Here is a 21,361-nt window from a genome sequence, read left to right as displayed (position 1 = left end):
CGACAATGTACATATATCGATACTCTTGGATAAGATATCGATGGTCGAACTTAGGGATTTTAAATCGGGCTTAGATTGGGAATGAGAATAAGGTGAAGAAGAGAAGGTTATCTGATTAGGTTTGAAATCAAGATAAAAAAGTGCGAAACACAAATCAATAATATATTCTTTTTTGTTAAGACATTCAACGACTTTTCACATCCCACATCATTACAATAAAAAAAATATTATTTATTTATTTTACCCACACTTACATCAACATCAATCTTCTAATTAAAAAAAATATTTATGTCTTGAATTTTCATCTTCATTTTTTAATAACAAAATATTATTTTCATCTTCAACCTTACTTTTTAAGCTTTTTTTTCTTCAATCTTTATTCTTTCAAACTTTTTTTCCAACTCTAATAATAATAAAAATAAATAATGTTTTTATTTGTATTTTTAAAATTTTAAAATAAAAACAACCCAAAAGTAAACAAAGGGAGTCATTTAAATTTCATCAATTTTTTTAAATTTCCATATTAACCTAAATTGCTAAATTAATTTAAAGTGATAAAAGAGTAGAAAAAAAAGATGATCAATTTCATGTAAAGACTCTTGCTTGCGGAAACATCCGGTCAAGAAATCTATTCTATTTGTCAGTGGAACAGCTGTGAGCTTCTTTTCAGCAAAATCAAGCTAATTTATCATGCTTGCTTCTAAAAGTCGTATCTTTCTCTCTATAAGCATACGTACATATATGAAATTGTGAGTTGCGAGAGAGATCGATGATGAGAGAAATTGAAGAAAACAGAATGACCCAAAATCAGCATAACCCACATCACACCAAGTCCCTTCCTAAGAGGATAATCCTTGTACGCCATGGTCTGAGCCAAGGAAATCAGAACGGAGCAGCTTATACGACTACGCCGGACAACAAAATCCAATTAACCCAGGAAGGAATAGAACAGGCGAGAGTCGCCGGCGCTGAGATACGCAAGGTGGTTTCGAACGATGGGCAGTCCAAGAACTGGAAGATCTATTCCTACGTTTCCCCTTACTCTCGGACCCGCTCCACGTTGCTCGAGATCGGGCGTTCCTTCCCTAGAAAGAGAGTCATTGGGGTGAGAGAAGAATGTCGCCTGAGGGAGCAGGATTTTGGAAATTTTCAGGTGGAAGAAAGGATGAAGGTGATTAAGGAGACTAGAGAGCGATTTGGAAGGTTTTTTTACAGATTTCCTGAAGGAGAATCTGCTGCTGACGTCTATGATCGTGTTTCAAGTAAGTCTTTTCTTTCTTTCTAGCTTCTTCAAGATGAAGTGTTTGTGTTTGTTCATGGTAGATGGTTGTCACATCTTATATACTTGGGTAGGAGATCAATTCTTCAAACAACCTTTGTAGCTGTAGTCAGTTAGTTCTTCACATATGCAAGAGTTATGGCTCTTGAATTCATGACTTACTTTTTGCTTTTCCGAGTTACATCAGTTTTGAACATGTCAAGTTGTTGACAATACCTATTCAATGGATGAAATAATTGCATTGTTAACTTGGACCATTTCAGATTGTTGGTTCCATGTACTTTGTAACTTAGTGATTGTGTGATGCAGCAACCAGAATGGTTCTGTATTATGATAGGAAGTTGAGTGAGTCTTACTAATTGTTTGATAATCTGAAATGCAGATTTTCTTGAATCTCTATGGAGAGACATATACATGCGCAGACTTCCCCACGAACCAACTGATGAGATAAATCTCATTATTGTGTCTCACGGGCTCACTTCACGCGTGTTCCTCATGAAATGGTTCAAATGGACGGTTGAGCAATTCGAGCAACTTAACAATTTGGGGAATTGTGAGTATAGGGTGATGCAACTAGGCAAAGGAGGGGAGTACAGCTTGGCAGTCCATCACTCGGAGGAAGAAATGCTTGAATGGGGACTTTCTCCAGAAATGATAGCAGACCAGAAATGGCGCGCAGAAGTGAAAAAGGGGGCATGGAATGAGAATTGTAGCTGGTACCTTGATGCTTTCTTTGACAAGTTTGCAGACTCGAGCTCGGATGATGATGCTGATCGTGATGATGACCGAGATGATGATGATGGTGATGATGACCGAGATGATGATGATGATGGTGTTGATGAAAGATTGTGATAAGTGTATTTCTAGAATCAATGTCCTCTGGCTGATATTTAACAGAGGTACATCCTCATCAGGTTGGCGTGTTTACATGTAACACAACATTCTCTTGTGTTTTGTTTTTAGTATTTTCTCTAAATGTAACTTGAAACACTTGTGAAATGTGTTCCCAATTCAGTTGTTGTGTAAACTATGATCAATTTGGTGACATTTGTTGTTCATTTGGTATGGTATAAATCTCCAATTTTTTGCACTCTGACCAAATTATCAAAACCTGACAGGAATTTATACATAGGTTTGTTCAACCGGGTTAAGTCCGATTTTACTTCTTATTTTACAAGTCGATCTTCCGTGAACCCATAACTCAATTTTTTAATTAAATGATTTTTTTTTCAAATCTTTGTTTGCGCTGTCTTTTTATGGTATTTTCTATCTTTTTTTTCTATGTTATAATATATTATATTATTAATATTATTATAACAATAATATAATATATTATAATAATATTTAGATTTTAAAAGTCTCTATTTTAAATTAATAGTTATATAAATTAATTCTTTTAAAAAATAATTTTATATAAATTATAATTTTAAATTTTAAAAATAACTAATATATATATATATATATATATATATATATATATTATTAAATATTATTTATAATATATTTAATATTTATAAAATAACTAATATAAATTATAAAATATAAATATATAATTAAACCGCTAAAATAATAATTCAACCAAAATCTTTCTATGTAATCCATCAAATTATGATGATGGAGCCATTGTTTGTTAGACTGCAATACACACTGCCGTATCAAGTAAGAGTTTATTTTTAAAAAATATTATTATTATTATTATATATATATATATATATATATATATAAAATAATAATAATAAGCAAATGACAGTAAAAAGATAATATACTCATTCCCTTTAGAATAATCATTAGAATTCCATCTAACTCAAGTAACAGACAATGAAGTCTCAAAATAATTGTCCAATCCATAACTAATTATGCAAAATTTAGTCACCTTGATGATAAAATCATTCAACATAACTGTTACTCAGCAACAATGATAGAAAACCCAAGTTAATAAAAGTCTATTATTATTATTTTAGAATTTCCATCCATCCAGCAGAAGCTCTACCTGATGAGGAGTTGTTGAATAATAAAATACAGTAACAAGCAACTACAGTTTAATGCGACCGCAGAGACGCCAATATGCTCCCTTCTGAAAAAGAGACTTCTCAAAGACCCATATGTCTCGTACATTCACCTATAAAACAAATTAAAAGTCGTCAAACTATTTCTTGTCAATAAAACTATGCACCCTCTTATGACTATTATTCAAATGATGGTAAGGTAAAAAAGTTTACTAAGAAGAAGTATTACCTCTTTGGTCTTGTCTCCTGCCACAGCAACACCCTTTAGATTATATGCCTCAAACTTCTGCATAACATATACATTATGCAATATATAAGTTTTAGAAATCCAAGTCATATTCCATCATCACAAGTCACAACTATCACTAATTAACCATTCTACTTGTGTTCACCCTTCAACTTTGAAAATTTTGTCAACTGAGGATTTCTTTATACAAAAAACCAGTATTTTTCCGTAATGTTTTAGAAAATGTTAAATCGTCAACTCCATCCTTCATAACTACTACTTTGAACCCCAGACTTATCTAAATATGATTAAGAGTGCTCTCAAACTACAACTATTTTTTTTCCAACAATGTTAAACGTGTATTATCAAAGCAATGTTTATCTCAAAGTTAAAACTACTACTAGTTAAGGTCTCAGACTTGCAAAATTGATTTAGTTAGATTGTTTTTTACAAGTTTAGCAAGTAATCTTTTTACTTCCAATTATCAAAAAAACTCAATTAAGGGTCTGTCTTCAGAGTTCAGAACTAAGCTATCTCAAACTTGTATAAAAAAATTATAATTAAAGGCATGTGTTTCAATTTAACCTATTTTGAGTGTTGAACTTGTCTTAGAAGACAAGTGTCAACCTAACATCAGACATTTCTATAATATGAATTAAGACTATGTATGATGTACATAATCAATGTAAATTAGTTAAAGGCTGTCCTTGATTTGTATTACAATATAAACTTAGTAATACTGTATGAATTTAGGCATATTTAAAATATTTTATATGGATATCTTTAACCAGAAGTAAAACAAGGTATAGAATTAGACACTTGACTTTGACACAAATTCATGATCTAAAATAGTATTAAATCTAGGTATAGACTCCAAGTTTATGTTTGAGTGTAAAATCAAGGACCAAAATAGGAATTTGGCCAAACCAGTATATAAATAAGAAAAAGAATGGTATTATTTTTTCTGAAACAAAATGGATCAAATTAAATATTTTTGCAATTTCAATATCATAAGTAAGACTGATCAAAGTAGATGCCAAGAGGGCCAAGACTAATCTAACTGTGGTCACATTAGCTTTGCTGATTTTCCAAACTCAAATATCAGAAATAGAAAGAAGAAGTCCACCTCAATCATGAGATGAATTACATGTATATGGAAATTTCTAATACATTACCTGCTTACTCTGAAACTCAAGAGTCAGCTGTATAAACACCTTGTTGTGGTCATTTCTATCAACACCAATCTGAAAAGGAGCATATGAACACTCAATTATCAGATAAAAACAGTCAACCACATTTTAAAGATGGAGTTAGTGATTGTAACAATAGTACAACCATAAATTTGTTTGGGCAGCCTAAAAATTAGCATTAGTTTACTTGTAATTTGGGAACGCACTTCGTGATCACTCCTTTTTATGCTATAAAATTGACATTTTAAAATAATTATCATTATCAATAGTGTCATTGGCTCCAAACAATATAGGAAAGAAAACCTCAAGTCATATAAAAGTAACAATCTTCTTGTCCTTCTAACAGAGTCCTACTCTTCCTATTCAACTTTGGCTAATCCACTTATATTTGTACTAGCATTTGAGCACACAAATGCATATGCCAAATACTGAAGAAAAATGTCTTAAATAAACAATGAATTCGGCTTGCATTACGATTTAAACGGGAAATTCGGGTGGCATCAAGGACAGAAGTAATAAGAGTGGACAATTTCATCCAATATGACAAGCTGAGGCAATTAGGTTTGAAAAAAAAATGATACAGTGGAGGGATAGGATGGGTAACCTATCCTAAGGAACCGCCGCTGAGCTGGACAATAAAGAGGCGGTTAATAGGGCTCTTAGTAGCTGTTAGCTGATAAAATAAGCCTCCAGAAGTTAGTAGAAGGCATGCAAGATTAAAAGGAATTCTGTATTCCTATATTCTCTTTATTCTTAGTTCATCACTAAGAATTATATATTCTCTTCTCATCTAGGTCTCATCCCACAGTATCCTCTCCTCTCTCTATCATAGCCCTAGCTCATCCCCTACTTCCAGGTACACATTGGAAGAATGATGGGTTTATTAGTTACTAGCCCATAGTATGTTTTAGTCATAATATTCAATTATTTCGTTATATAAAAATGTTTTAAAATTGTGAAAAATGGTACAATATGAAAATAAAAAAGTGACTCCTGCTACTATTTTAGAAACAAAAGCTTCACTCCATTTATTAGTATACAGATAAAAACACACACCATCCGAGCTCTTAGTGTACGGATTTTAACAGATGTTTCTATTAGTTCCCAGTGAACCTTGCTCCATATAGTCTCACGTTGCTTTATTTCATTCTTAAGAGCCTGTTTCAAGAGAAATAAGGGAAGAGATATAAGATCAATTCATATATATTACACATCATAAAGGAAGTTAAGCGTCAAAAAAAGAAAAAAAATTAAACATCAGAAAGGGAGAAAGAAGCCTACGGAATACATGTTCTCAGTTACTGCCTTTCTCAAGGATGTTTTATCGCCTTCTGCAATATGAGTATTTATCTGCAGTGGAGGAAAGGATTAACTTATGTTGATAAATGCATTCATCATGTTTTCAAGATCTATTCTAGATCCACACCTAGATGAGAAATATGATAGAAATGATGTTTATAAATGAAGCCAATTGTTTTCCTCTTTTTATTGCATAATTATACATATATATCAGTACATATTGCCCCAATATGTATGGAAATTAGTTTTGCATTACATACTATAGTCAAGAAAGATCAGCATTCACCTCTTTGTATAATTGCACTGCTTCTGCATAGAATTTCTGCTTTGAGTAGCCAGTTTTCCGTAATTTAGCAATAGCATAAGCACTTTTCAGCTGCAAATGAGCAAACTAAAACATAACCATAGGATAATGAAGAGGCTAATGTTTGCCAAGCTGCAAACAAGGTGCAACACATGAATCTGCAGGCAATCACATCTCTATTTGACTTCACATGCTCTCTAGTTATTCTGTGACATTTTGTTTTTGTAATTTTCTTAACCACATTGTCAAACAGTACAGAGCCAGTCCAAAGATCTGATCTGATCAGATTGCCAGAACTCTTCATATCATTGTTTGACTGTACAGTAAACACATGCTGAATAATGAAAAGAATTAACATCCAGAGGCATGTTATTCATTTTTTTTAAAACTAGTTTAATTTCACAAGAAGCTAGAATGGCATAAACATCTGTCATTTGAGTTGCACAATATAGCTGCAGGACATGGTTATAATTTTAATTAATTATTCTTTCAATTACATGAATTTAACATGAGTTAAATACAATGAGCAAATAGTTTCTCAATATTGTCCAAACAAAGAGCCCAGGATACCCCCTTCACTCAGTAACAAAATTTGGGAAACCTGTTTAAAGAGTAAATGGATCATCAGTTTAACATTTTACCTCCAACATAATATCTTCTTTTGTTCTTTTCCAACCACCCCTCGTGAACCATCTGTTACATGAAAACCCATAGATTACCACTATCATTGTTTCATTCATTATCAAGGTGCAGTAACACAGTTCGATATAACTTCAAACAAACAATTTCAGGACGGAGCAAGACATTAACCATATAATTATCAACATAAGACATGTGTCTGCATAGTAAGGCTAAAACAAAAGTAGATAAATCCTTGAGAAAAACAGTCCAAAGTTTAGAGAAAAAAAAACAAAATAATAGGCATATGCCATCATAAATCAATTTATACCTCATTTTGACTTACAGCAAAGGGGTGTACTATTTCTACCATTGGTTTCTTAGGGATATGGAAATAGAACTCATTCTAAATCTTGAATCGTGCATGATATGCATTACAAAGGATGGAACTTCCTGTGCTGGCCCTTGAGAAATTTAGGGACATATTGCTACATTACACATCATGGACATGTACATCTGGTACCAGAACATCATTTGTTATCATTCCCAAACTGTGTTTGAATTGATTGTGATGAAATTACAACTTTCATTATTATATTTTAATAAGACAGCAAGATTTTTGTTTCCATGTTCGATTCACCATCTGCAATTGGGTCAACTTCAACAAATGACTCAAAAGATTGCATGTTGATTATTAGGATGGTTATAAGCCTCCATAGCACTCAATTAGGTCTTAAATAGGCACATAAAGAATTAATTAGGAAAGTCTAATTAGGCACATTGCAAGTGCCTCTTTGAGTGCAAACTAACCTCCGGAAAAAGGAAACCGGCTCCCGGGGTGCATAAGCCTCGTATATAAGTCCTGGACTTGACGTTGCAAGTTGGAATGATCCCTGAATGTACGAAATTCAGTGTGTAAGAGACACCTAAATAACAAACCCTAGGCTATCTAGCTAATAATATTCTTCATCTAATGGGCTTAGGTCAGGCCCATCTAAACCTAGTATGTGACATAACCTCCATAAAATCATAAACTCATTCTCTTCCATATCATCTAGAATCGGTCATTTAGACATGTATCAAGACATTGAGAGTTCTATTCCATGTAAAACTAAGAACATTTTTGTTTTGTTAGAGCCTTATACAATTATATTGGTGTTAGATTTTTCCAAAGGTGCTTTCACTTGTTGAGTAGATTTTACATTTTAATGTCCCCCCTTCCAACAACAGTGATTTAGTCATTTACTAACATTAGTAAACACATCATACCATTTGTCGCGCTTGACTAGGGGATTTTGCTTGTGTTGCTAGGAATCTAATGTTGCTCAAACCCTGAAAGGAAGACAACATAAGGTGCTTGTGGTGAAAGCTAGACAACATTAAATAATGTTAAGAAACACCAAGTTGGCATTAACAACATAATGCAATTACCGCCATACAGCTTTGAGAATTTGTGGTTTTAGATGCCCAAGACTGATTGTCATTGCATTTTCTTAGACAAGAAGAAATGCTTCGGTGATATATTTGGAAAACTGCATCAAGAAAAAAACCCATCATTTTCATGTAGATGCTTCATTCATCACGAAGCTGCGTAACCAGTCTGTTGCAACTAAAACATGATAGGGGAGTGAATAAACAATTATTGTACCTTCTTTGTTCCATGAAGAGTCATTCTGTCCATGCATCAGGAAAGAAGAAGATTTACATAATTTATTGTCTGGGTACAAAAGAGTTGGACAGTTTCAGTAATTTAGACAATTATAAACAAAAAACTATCCTACCATCAGTGTTGATTTATTCTTTTGAAAAAGGTTAATTTTTATATTAAAGAAGTACGCAAGATGCCTAGGTTACACAAGAAAAAATAAAATGAGGAATAAATTACTGAAAGGACACAAATAGAAGAGGCCATAAACGCTAATTAGCTCCAAAACTTGACAATATTTGGCACCAGCTCAAAAATCAGTTCATTGCAACAAATATTTTCATTTTACCTCTTAGTAGTTAGGGTTTGTAAAGTTGTGAGCTAATATGATTCTTATTCAAATGAATTAGGATTGATTTTCTAACATCTCATGATCTTTATCCATTTGAAACATTCCCAAATCATTCAGCTCTTAGAAGCAGAAATATGTTCTTTCTCTAGATGACAAACAATCTTCTCCTTAGGATTTGAAAATGTAAACTTTGTTAGATAATCATAGATGGGATCTGGACTCTAGACTAGGGTGCAAACTCAATTGACCAATCGTGCTGCCTCCTGGTGGCAATATAAGAGTGCATATTCTGACACCTATATATGATCTCATTTCCATTAAACTGGAATAAACAAATACGTGTACAAAATAAAGGCTTATTAGAACATACTCCCTACTACACAGTCTACTGGTGATTAACTATCTGAAGAACATCGGGTTTAAGTCTAACTATTATAAAAAACGAGCCAGTTGACAAACAAGAACATTTATACATTAGGCATTGGTGGGGTAACTTACCAGTGATTGAAGCATAGGAGTAGTTTTTCACACTTCGAATCCTGAAAGGAGGAAAAATCGAAGTAAATATGCCGTAAAACATCCACAATCATACTCACATATTGAAAAATAATTTGAAGATTTAACTCACAAATAAGAAAATTCTCCAACTTCTGCTGTTCGACATAGACTACGAATATACAGCAATCGCCGGGAAGACATTGCTTGATTGATTGATTTGATTGATGCCTTGATTTAGAGTCGGAGAAAGGAAGTGTGGCCGAAAGATATAATAAGAACAACCTCGGGGTCAGTTGTTAGCAACTCTCAAACCGTGCGGCTTTTTCTTCTTTCTTTTTTTTGGCAATGGATGAATGTAATAACCTAATTTGTTTGTTTATGTTGTTTGAATGGTTAAAATTAGGATGAAAAGGGCTCATAATACATTTATCATCTTCCCATTCATAATTATCATTCTACCATATTCACTCTGAAAAAACAAATTATTTGATAAAATTATATTAATTAAATTTTTTAATATTATATATATTAAAATTTTATATTATTATAAATAAATAAACTTAAAAATACTGGTCGGTGTTCTTAGGAGCTATGGAAGAAAAAGTAGAAGTATTCTTGCATTCATATTGGTCATAGTTTGAGATTTCTTCTCCTATTTGTTTTGCTTGGAAAATCATAGTCATTCTTAATGACATTTAAAGTTATATTGGTATTTTAATTTTTATAAAATTTTATGACTTAATGTTGAATAATCATATTGTTTTGTTTGTATTTTTTTCCTATGTTTTTGTATTTTTTTTTTGTTAGTGTGTGAAATTTATTTGACACAATGGTTAAAAAAAAGTATTGGTGGGCTAACATTAAAATAGTATGATTGAATTTTCATTAAAAAATAATTTGATTTAAAATTATGTTATAATCAATCACAGTCCTACAAAATAATAATAATACAATTAATTGCATTGTGCGGTTGCTAGGGTACTTCATGAATGTATCAACTTCCATTTGTTACTTCTTTTTCATAATATATTCTTTATTTAAGTTTATTTTATATTTTTAATATATTAAAATAATGTGATACAAAAATTATAATTAGTATTTAAAATTATGAGAAAATAAAGAAATTTAAAAAATGTTTCTTTTTTAACTTATTTTAAATAAAGATAAATGAAATTTAGATATTCGAGATCTTATTTTTTTAATAAAATTATTTTATCAAAATGGTGTAGTAAATTTGAAATAGAATCGAATAGTCTTTAGGTATCGATAATCAAATGTAAGTATGATAATGATTGGTCTAGTTGGTAAATATCTAATTTTCCAGCGAGGTGTGGGATTTGAAGTATAATTTATTCTATGTGAAAAATATTTCGTGAGTAGATTAGAGTCATTGTGAAGGATGATTATTCGATTAAATTTTGGGACAACATTTGATGTAGTGTCAAAAGTCTAGTTACGACGTAACATAAGTTTTCTTTCATTGTTATGTGTATAAATGACATAGTTAAGGACATGTTTGATCTTCGGTCTAGAGCTTTCGCTAGCCGAACGCAAACAAATGTCATCGTATGAATAAAACGTTATGCGTTGACAAAATATTGATAGTTTTTATGTGGAGCATTGCTACAAGTTGTTTGGTAAGACGATTCCATGTGATTTTTGTTGGGAAAAAATTTGGGAGTCAAAAAATTCACTAAGATCTCGTTCTTTGGATGAAGCGTCATTTATGGTGGAATTCTAACTGATGATATATGAATGAAAAATGTTGTATTATGGTTAGTCGTATGTGTCACAAAGATATTGAATTAACAACTCACTTACTCTTGCATTGTCGAGGGGTGACTAGTATTTGAAGTCTTTTGTGGAGTATTACTATGATTAATTGGGTGATAACCGAGTCTTTGGGTAGTTGTTGTAAAATTTGGATTGATGCGACTGATATGACAAACCTACATATTTGGGTTAACATTTCAAGTATTTTTTGGTGTATTATCTGATTGGAAAAAATCGTCAAACTTTTAATGATCGTAGTCGTCTGATGCGTATAATTCATAATACTATTATTATGATTTTTTCTAAAACTAGTTCAGGAAAGTCAGTAGAGTTTGTCGGGGAGTTAATCGTTCTTCTCGAAAATTTATAAGTTCGATAATGAAAAATGATTAAGGGAAAGAATTTTGAGAGGAATGACGTAGCAGAATCTAATTGTCTGAAAAAATAACAAATTTTCTCTCTCTTCAATTTTTATCAATTTTTTAACTAGTGATATGGTGACATGTCATTCCCTCCCTCATTCACTCTCCATAATTAAGTACCGTTTTTTCTTATTTTTTCTTTTAATGTCATGTTTTGTTTTTCATTTTTAATATACAATTATTTTAAACATAATAAAATAACTAAAACTAAAATAAAAATAAAGGGATTTAATTATTTACTAGTATGAATTCCATGCATTTGTACTAATAAGAATATATATAATATTATTTATCTATAAATATTTTAGATAAAATTAATATTATTCAATTCTAATTAATTTAAAATTAATATTAATTTGTAAAAATTAAGTTTAATATTAAATATTAACATATATTTTATCCCATCGACATCCACTTCACCCCTCAATTGACCATTATCTTGTGACTCACATTTTTGTATATGCATTTTTATCCCGTCGGCAAACTATCCACCAATCTTAGTCGACATCAATTGATGACACACTTTTTATATCTCATCAAACTTCAACCACTAACCTTTAATTGACCATCATTTTGTGACTCACACTTTTTCATATGTCTCTTTATCCCCTCGACAAATCATCCATGAATCCGATGCATTTGTACTAATAAGAATATATATAATATTATTTATCTATAAATATTTTAGATAAAATTAATATTATTCAATTCTAATTAATTTAAAATTAATATTAATTTGTAAAAATTAAGTTTAATCTTAAATATTAACATATATTTTATCCTATCGACATCCACTTAACCCCTCAATTGACCATTATCTCGTGACTCACATTTTTGTATATGCATTTTTTATCCCGTGTCGGCAAACTATCCACCAATCTTAGTCGACCTCAATTGATGACACACTTTTTATATCTCATCAAACTTCAACCACTAACCTCCAATTGACCATTATTTTGTGACTCACACTTTTTCATATGTCTCTTTATCCCCTCGACAAATCATTCACTGACCATAATATTGTGACTCACACTTTTTCATGTCTCTATCGACAAACCACTCACTAATCTTAGTCAACCTCTCTTTTACTCACACAAACCTCTTATCCAACGTCAAACCAACCACTAACCATCACCCAACATTCATCACGTGACCTCACACTTTCAAATGCTCGTCAAACCAACCATTAATTTCAACATCACACTCGATAAACCACCCACCACCCGACCTCCATCTCGTGACCTAACACTTTCAAATGCTCGTCAAACCAATCACTAATTACGTCCGTACTCACACTCGACAAACCACCCACCACTGACCTCTATCTCGTGATTTCACACTTTCAAATGCTCGTCATACCAACCACTAATTTCGACCTCACACTCAACAAACCACCCATCACCCGACCTTCATCTCGTGACCTCACACTTTCAAATGCTCATCAAACCAACCATTAATTCTAACATCACACTCGATAAACCACCCACCACCCGACCTCCATCTCGTGACCTAACATTTTCAAATGCTCGTCAAACCAACCACTAATTCTGTCCGGTCCTCACACTCGACAAACCACCCATTACTGACCTCCATCTCGTGACTTCACACTTTCAAATGCTCGTCATACCAACCACTAATTTTGACCTCACACTCAACAAACAACTCTCATCACCCGACCTCTGTTTGTTAAATCAACCACTATTTTTGACCTCACACTCGACAAACCACCCACCACTGACCTCCATCTCGTGACTTCACACTTTCAAATGCTCGTCATACCAACCACTAATTTTGACCTCACACTCAACAAACAACCCCCATCACCCGACATCTGTTTGTTAAATCAACCACTAATTTTGACCTCACACTTTCATATGCCGACCTCCATCTCGTGACTTCACACTTTCAAATGCTCGTCATACCAACCACTAATTTTGACCTCACACTCAACAAACAACCCCCATCACCCGACATCTGTTTGTTAAATCAACCACTAATTTTGACCTCACACTTTCATATGCCTATCATTTGTTTAAAAGTTGCACCACCATATATTTTAGTCAAGAATACATTGTTAAAGATATAAATTTGCATGTTTAAGGGATTCGAATCCTAGTCTTAAGCATGAAATGTAAATACTTAAACCACTACACCACTTATGATTGTTGTAATAATTTTATTATTTTGTCTATGTATATATATTTTGTATTTAATATTTATTACCAATTAGTTAGTTTTTATATTAACATAAAAATTATTTATACTCATAAAGAAAATAATATATATATATATATATATATATATGAGAGAAAAAAATGTACGATAAAAGATAAATGTATTTATATAAATTTAATGATAAAAAATAATATAACATATATATAAGGTAACAAATAAATATAAAATTATGAAGATAGATTCATTTATAATTTTTTTTTTGTTTATATATATATATATAAATACAATAAATATAAAAATTATGAAGGTAAGTGCATTTATATAAAAAAATTGTTTATATCTTGAGTTAATATTAATATAAATAATTTTTTTAAATGATATGTATTAAGGATATATATATATATATATATATATATTAATGGAAACAAAATTTAATCAAAAAAGAGAGAGTATTAGAGATGAGAGAATATTTGATGAAGTGGATTATGTACATGGTGTTAGTTGAATTTAAACATTATTATTATTATATATATATATATATATTTAAATATAAAGAATAAATAAATATATTTGTGAAATTATATATCTAATTTGTTTATTAGTGTTCGGACAAAATTTGAGTGAGCAGGAATACAAATACAATCCCGAATAGAATCTGATTGAGTCTGAGCGGGAATACAAATACTATCCCCGCCCGATCAATCAATTATTTGTATCGTATTCATCGGTTTGGTTTAGGGTTATTTGAGTTACTCAATTCAGGTTCTTAAAATTTTTATTTTTTAAAACAAATTAAAAAATTAAATATTAAAATTCAAATTCGGTCGAATATTCGGTTCAGACCAAATATTAAACACATACACAATTATACTCTTTTATTACAAAAATTAAGCTTGCACTCTTTTTTTTAACTTTCACTAAAAGCAAATTTTAAAAGATAAAATCTTATAGATTTAAAATATATAACTATTTAATTATATTTAATAAAATATATAATAAAAATGAATTCGATTTTCAATTGAAAAAAAAAATATTCTAATTAAAATAGTTTAAAATCGATACACACATATTATATATTGTCTCCACCCAAAAAAAACTCCACTTCAATTTAAATTTGAAGCCGCGGGACGGACTGTAATTGTAATGATCGGTTAAAATGTTTCTCTCTTCTTATCTTCAGGGACCGATTTGTAAATTTTACCTTACCTGGAAGCTACACTTGTGGTTGAGACTTCCAGAGACCGCCGTCGTTACTTGATACATCTCCGTCAATCTTCTCCAATCGATTCTACCGCTGGACAAGGAATCAGGTATTAGATATCTACCAATGCAAATATTCATATCGTCATAGATGCTGTTTCTTATGTAATTGAGGTTTAAATGCACCACTCTCCATGATTGTGTATGTTCTATATGTTAATTGGATTAAACAATTGAAACTTTCCATGATTGCTTTTAAATATTGCCTTTAATCTTGTGGTCATGAGTTCTTGTGATTTGCAATGAGCTTTTAGTCTCTTATTAAATAAGACAGTTAAACTATTTAGTTCATATTTGAACTTAGATTGTTAGTTTTAGAAATTAGAATTTAGGGATTAGGTTAAATGTCAATATGGGCTTGCTAAATTGCTAATTCTAAGAAAATAAGGATCATAACCACATTCAAATTTCATTTTTTCTAACAGTAACTGTAATTTCAAATGATGTTAGAATTATGGAACATTGATATACCAACCTAGTAGTTATGGCATGATTTGTCATTGTTTATGATTTGATGTAAAGTGGATCAATTTTTTATGTTAGCTTGTAGACCCCTAATGCCCCTGTTTATGTCATTTTCTCTTGTTTGTTTCATATAACATCATTTCTTTGGTGGTGCAATGAGTGTCTTCACACAACACAAACTCTTCTGAACTCAGTTGGAGTCTCCAGTGCAACTCCTGAGGTTGTTGCAATAAATTGGATTCTCAAGGTATCTAATTACACTTTCTTTATTAAACTACTTGATTGTTGACTTTCTTGATTCTTTGCATAGTCATACTTTAAGTTGAACTAAAAGATTGCTTTTATAGAACATCACTTACAACTTAAATGAAGGACTATACAGTGATTGTTTTTTTGTACCCACTTACAATTCTTCCAAATTACAAGGCACATTAGAACCACCCACCAATTAGGATTAGTTGTTTGATCTTGAATGGTTTTAGTTTTTTTTTTATATAATTTCTCTATCTGTTACTTTATTTTGCTTCATATGCAAATGATTTTTTGATTCGGTATTGATATCTCAGCAGCTCAGTTCCCACCTCTTAACTCCTGTTCCAGTAGTCAATCACTATATTTGCTCAACCAGGTGGGTGGTCTAATCAAGCAATAAATTGTATTAGCCGATTTTCAAAATGGTAAAGAAAACTTATTTAAGTTTGTAGAAATTCTTCTTTGATCAACAATTTAATATTTGGTTTACCTCTAGTTTAATAGTAGTTGAATTAATCTTTTCACTTTGATGGATGAAAGGCTTTCTCGTAGGAGCTTGCTTGTTGATGGGGATGCAAAGACGTGTCAATTTTCCGTGCAGTGATTTCGAATCCATATTTTCCCGCTAGCCACTTACAACTGAGATAAATTGTTTCATCAATCCATGGCGTCGTCCTTAGCCATTTTCTCCTCCACACTCCACCACTTTCGCTCTTCCTCTTCTACCACTACTACTAGTACTCCAAGTCATAAGAATCCTCCTCATTCGAGAAGCAGTGAGTCCTCTTTAATCAACGATCTTATCCATAATTTCAACTCTCCTTACGAGCTCAGACAACTCCATGCTCATGTTATCAAGACCAACACTTGTCTCTCTTCTACCCTTTCCATTTCCAGGGTTGCCTCTGTTTGTGCTCTCACTCCTAGCTTCTCTTATGCACATAAAATCTTCCAACAAGAAGGGAAATCTGATTCAATTGTGGAGTGGAATTCATGCTTAAGGGCATTTGCGGAAAGCGATTGTCCAAGGGATGCCATTGCGCTGTTGTATCAACTGAGACATCACAATGTATTCCCTGACGCTTTCACTTGTTCTTTTGTTCTCAAGGCCTGCACCCAGCTCCTGGATCTTTCACACGGCAAGATCGTTCACGCGATTATCGAGAAATTGGGGCTTCGGTCTAACATCTTCTTGCAGAACACGCTTGTCCTTTTGTATGCTCTTTGTGGGGCAATGGATGACGCATCTCTTCTATTTGAGAAAATGCCCAAGAAAGATATTGTGACTTGGAATATAATGATAACTCAATTGGCTAAACAAAAAGATGTAGATCTGGCGTATGAAGTGTTTCTCAAGATGCCGGAGAGAAGTGTGAGATCATGGACTGCTATGATTGCGGGTTTTGTTCAATGTGGAAAGCCGAAGGATGCAATTAGTCTTTTTACAGAGATGGAAAAGGTAGGCATGGAACCAAATGAGGTGACACTAGTTGCAGTTCTTGCTGCATGTGCGGACTTGGGTGCTCTGGACCTTGGGATGAGGATTCACGAACAATCCGATCGCAATGGTTATAGGAAAAATGTTAAAATATGCAACACCTTAATCGATATGTACATTAAATGTGGATGCTTGGAGGCTGCCATGAGAGTTTTTGATGGTATGGATCAACAACAACGAACTGTTGTGTCATGGTCAGCTATGATCCATGGGCTTGCAATGCACGGACAGGCAGAGAAATCTCTAAATCTCTTTTCTACCATGACTCAATTGAGGAGAATCAAGCCGAACAGTGTCACCTTTATCGGTTTGCTCCATGCTTGTAGCCACATGGGGTTGATAAATGAAGGCCGGAAATTCTTTGCCTCCATGACTAATGACTACGGAATAACTCCACGTATTGAACACTACGGTTGTATGGTGGATTTGTTTAGTCGTGGGGGACTTCTGCAAGAAGCTCACGAGTTCATCAAGAATATGCCCATAAAGCCGAACTCAGTTATTTGGGGAGCCTTACTTGGTGGATGTAAACTGCACAAGAATGTTGAATTGGCAGAGGAAGTAATTAAGCATCTAAGTGAACTTGATCCATCAAATGATGGTTATTATGTAGTTTTGTCAAACATATATGCAGATTTAAAGAGGTGGGGAGATGTAGCTAGAATGAGGAAGATGATGAGGGATGTAGGGGTGAAGAAGACACCTGGATGGAGTTCAATTAGCGTTAATGGTGTTGTACATGAGTTTTCAGCTGGGGGAGATGAGGGGCATCCAGAATCAGAGAAGATATTTGAAATGTGGGAAGAAATGTTGAAAATAATGAAGCTAAAAGGGTATGTACCCAACACATCAGTGGTTCTCTTGGACATGGAAGAGAATGAAAAGGTGAAAGTTGTGTGTCGTCACAGTGAGAAGTTAGCTTTGGTGTTCGGGCTGATGAAGACACCAAATGGAGGAGACCCGATTCGGATAATGAAGAACATTCGTGTGTGTGAAGATTGCCACAATGCTTTCAAGATCATATCTGAGATTGTTGACAGAGAGATAATATTGGGTGATAGGAACAGGTTCCATTGTTTCAGACAAGGCTTGTGTTCCTGCCATGACTATTGGTAGTAAACAAATGGAGGGATAGAAGAAATATAACCAAACTTTATTTGGAGAAAGTTACCGTAATGTTTATTTATAAACAATGTCTTGCGTGAAGGGATGGATACCCTATTGATTAGGAAAAAACCTCCAACGGATTATTAGTAGAGAGTTTTACCGGCATTCTTGTGTTAAATTCTTAACTTGAGATATAAAATTTGCCTTCTTATATTAATGTTTTTTTTTAGAACGCTGGGTTCCGCTACTCCTATGAAGTGCGACTAATCCCCGCGGGTTAAGTACATAGCCCGCAAACATACTTAACCAATTAACCAGGCGCAGAATTTGCCGCCTGACGGGCTCAAACTCAGGACCTCATGGAGGCTTGGGGGATATCCACCTCTTGTTGCCACTAGGCTAGAAGAGGGGATCATATTAATGTTTATAGAACCCTATGAATTAAAAGGGATCATGACATTGGACCCACGGGTCGGGTACTCGAAGAAACCAAACTGATTAATTTGATTTTTGGTTTTGGATAATTTTGGTCGGAAACAAATCGATTTCGGATACCTGAACCCGATTTATAGTTTTCTTGTAAACTAAAATATGTCTATTGTTCTTTCAATCATAATATGAAAAGAGAGACTAATGGAAAAAAAAATCCAACCCATGTATTATAGGACCATGTATTATAGGAGCTTGTTTGGTTTGAGTTTTTATAAAACCCTTGAGGGAGAAAAAAATAATAATTGGTAATAATTTTGAGATGATTATTTTTGATAAAAAGATTTAAAAAGTATTGATATATATATAAATAAAATAAAAAAATAATAATTTAAAATAGAGAATTTTTTTTTAATATTTTGATTAATGATTTGAGTGATGTAATGAATAAAAATGATGAGATGATATTTGATTTTGTATAAATTTTTCTCATATCTAACCAGTCCTACCATTTTTTTTTCATAGTACCTAACCTTTTATTCTTATTCTCAAAATATTTATCTTTAGTCTCTAATTTATTAATTAACTTATTAATTACATATTATTTAATTATTTAATTTTAAAAATATAAAATATATTATATTATATGAATATTAAAATAATATATAATATAAATATTAAAATGATACATATTTTATTTTTACTTATTTTATAAATATAAAATATATAATTAAAATTAAATATATAAAATCATTAATATATTTATTTATTCCTTATATTTTATAAAATAATAAGTTTATATCTTTATAATAATATAAATTTTCAATATATTACGATATATATTATATTAAATAATTTTTTTATTTTTTTTAAATATTTTATAAACGGTAATCTGCGGAAATTTTTAAAACCGAATAAAACATAAATAGTATTAAAATAATTCCTTAAATAAAAACGTGTAAAAATAATAATGTATTTTCCAACCTAAATGCCAATTCAACTCAAAAGTTCTCATCAATATCTTATTGGTAATGTTTGAAAATCACAAATTTTTAATTAATATTTTTTAGAATTTTTTTTTCTTTTTCAGACATCTCATTATAAGGAAATATTACCTATATATATTTTTTCGGGTATATTTCAATATATAATATATTTCAATATAATATATTTAAATATAATATATATTATATATTAAAATATATAATATATATTATATTATATATTTGAATGTATATATATATTATATTTAAATATCTTAAAAAGTGAGATTACAAAGGAAATCAGTTTATAAATAGAAAATTTCAGTTCTTCATTCATTGATTTTGTCTAACCATCATGGAGCAACTCTACGCTACAAACAGTTTTCCTTTCAAAAGTTACTACGTCTGTTTCCCTAATCCCGATCTTAACGAGGGAAACAGAATAGTCTTGCCGGAGTCTGCCCTCTCTAGTTTGATCGAGCGCAACGTTACTTTTCCTTACTTTTTCCGTATTAACAAATACCACAATTCTGACCACGACAGCGACGCCAACTACATAATTTCTTCTCCGAACACCAACTCCGACCACCACCGCCGTAACCGCCTTACCTTAGTCGACTATGAAAGTGACTACGCTGATGACGACGACAGTAGTTACGAAGAAGACGATGATAATGAAAGCGGTGAAGAAGAAGATGATAATAATAAAAGCTGCGAAAAAGATGATGATAATGAAAGAGGCGAAGAAGATGAAGATGATGATGATAATGAAAGCGGCGAAGAAGAAGATGATGAATTAAACAAGTCGTCGTCGTCACATTGTGGGGTAATTGATTTCACTTCGGAGGAAGGTATAGCGATGTTGCCTGAATGGATGATGTTGAATCTGGGTATTGAGAAAGGTGATGAAGTTGTTCTTCGTAGCGTAAATCTGGAAAAAGGGAAGTATGTTAAATTGAACCCTTTGAATGAAAATTTTCTAAAGCTTCATAACCCTAAGGTGATTCTGGAAAAGACACTCAGACAATTCGCTTGTTTGACTGCTGGTGATATAATACCAATAGTGTATAACGATGTAAAGTACGATATTGAAGTCGTGGAAACTAATCCGTCCATCGGTATAAGCGTTATCGATACCGACTGTGAGGTTGAATTCTCCCTGAATGAACCAGAACTAAAACCAGAATCTAGACCGGTAATAGCGGATTGTAGAAAGAAGAAGATGGAGGAGGATGTGAATATTTTTACACCATTCTCTGGGAAGGCGAGGAGGTTGGACGACGGTGGTGTAAAGGATGTTGAATCGGAAGGAGATGGCTTTGGGAAGAGATATATGGCGAATGTTGTGATTAGTTTACCTGCTGCCGTGGTGGTAAAGCAATCGGAAGTTAAGGAGCCGAAAGAGAAGAAGAAGTTTGTAGCTTTTAGTGGGAAGAAATACACATTGAGTTAGCTTTATTGTTCATCTATACTCTCTTTTACAAGTTTTGCACTAATTCTTGATTCCCGGATTAAAAGATTGTTGATTTTATTTTTTTTAGGTTTTATATATATTTTTTTTTGATAAAAATTAATATAAA

General features: G+C 32.2%; 4 protein-coding genes across 12 annotated transcripts; 3 read left to right on the top strand and 1 right to left on the bottom strand.

Annotated features, from left to right (window-relative positions):
- The first annotated feature begins 599 nt into the window (after positions 1 to 599).
- On the top strand, positions 600 to 2,372 carry LOC124945270 (phosphoglycerate mutase-like protein AT74H). The gene is made up of 2 exons (XM_047485670.1): positions 600 to 1,262; positions 1,662 to 2,372. Exons 1-2 carry the CDS (start codon positions 770 to 772, stop codon positions 2,129 to 2,131), a joined length of 963 nt encoding a protein of 320 aa, XP_047341626.1. The 5' UTR covers positions 600 to 769; the 3' UTR covers positions 2,132 to 2,372.
- A 733-nt stretch (positions 2,373 to 3,105) lies between these two features.
- LOC124945352 lies at positions 3,106 to 9,728 on the bottom strand. The gene is made up of 13 exons (XM_047485773.1): positions 9,548 to 9,728; positions 9,418 to 9,458; positions 8,571 to 8,639; positions 8,354 to 8,454; positions 8,192 to 8,254; positions 7,733 to 7,815; positions 6,946 to 6,997; positions 6,287 to 6,376; positions 5,983 to 6,051; positions 5,758 to 5,859; positions 4,687 to 4,755; positions 3,515 to 3,571; positions 3,106 to 3,398 (listed from the first exon to the last, which is right to left on the bottom strand). The coding sequence occupies exons 1-13, from the start codon at positions 9,616 to 9,618 to the stop codon at positions 3,312 to 3,314; spliced, it is 954 nt and encodes a 317-aa protein (XP_047341729.1). The 5' UTR covers positions 9,619 to 9,728; the 3' UTR covers positions 3,106 to 3,311.
- Positions 9,729 to 15,115: 5,387 nt separating this feature from the next.
- On the top strand, positions 15,116 to 18,584 carry LOC124945415 (pentatricopeptide repeat-containing protein At3g62890-like). 9 transcript variants are annotated; one of them, XM_047485852.1, is made up of 3 exons: positions 15,116 to 15,759; positions 16,082 to 16,140; positions 16,317 to 18,584. In XM_047485852.1, the coding sequence occupies exon 3, from the start codon at positions 16,429 to 16,431 to the stop codon at positions 18,376 to 18,378; it is 1,950 nt and encodes a 649-aa protein (XP_047341808.1). In that variant the 5' UTR covers positions 15,116 to 15,759; positions 16,082 to 16,140; positions 16,317 to 16,428; the 3' UTR covers positions 18,379 to 18,584. The 9 variants fall into 9 exon arrangements, with proteins under 9 accessions (XP_047341808.1, XP_047341807.1, XP_047341804.1 ...); XM_047485851.1 differs by having other exon boundaries at positions 16,305 to 18,584; XM_047485848.1 differs by having other exon boundaries at positions 16,082 to 16,189; positions 16,305 to 18,584.
- Positions 18,585 to 20,136: 1,552 nt separating this feature from the next.
- LOC124909678 (ubiquitin recognition factor in ER-associated degradation protein 1-like) lies at positions 20,137 to 21,234 on the top strand. The gene is made up of 2 exons (XM_047450335.1): positions 20,137 to 20,521; positions 20,639 to 21,234. The coding sequence occupies exons 1-2, from the start codon at positions 20,137 to 20,139 to the stop codon at positions 21,232 to 21,234; spliced, it is 981 nt and encodes a 326-aa protein (XP_047306291.1).
- The last annotated feature ends 127 nt before the right edge of the window (positions 21,235 to 21,361 follow it).

This window comes from Impatiens glandulifera, chromosome 7 (assembly GCF_907164915.1).
Source record: "Impatiens glandulifera chromosome 7, dImpGla2.1, whole genome shotgun sequence".
Taxonomy (NCBI): domain Eukaryota; kingdom Viridiplantae; phylum Streptophyta; class Magnoliopsida; order Ericales; family Balsaminaceae; genus Impatiens; species Impatiens glandulifera.
The sequence above is the reverse complement of the archived record's forward strand: the minus strand, read 5'-3'. Positions and strand labels throughout refer to the sequence as shown.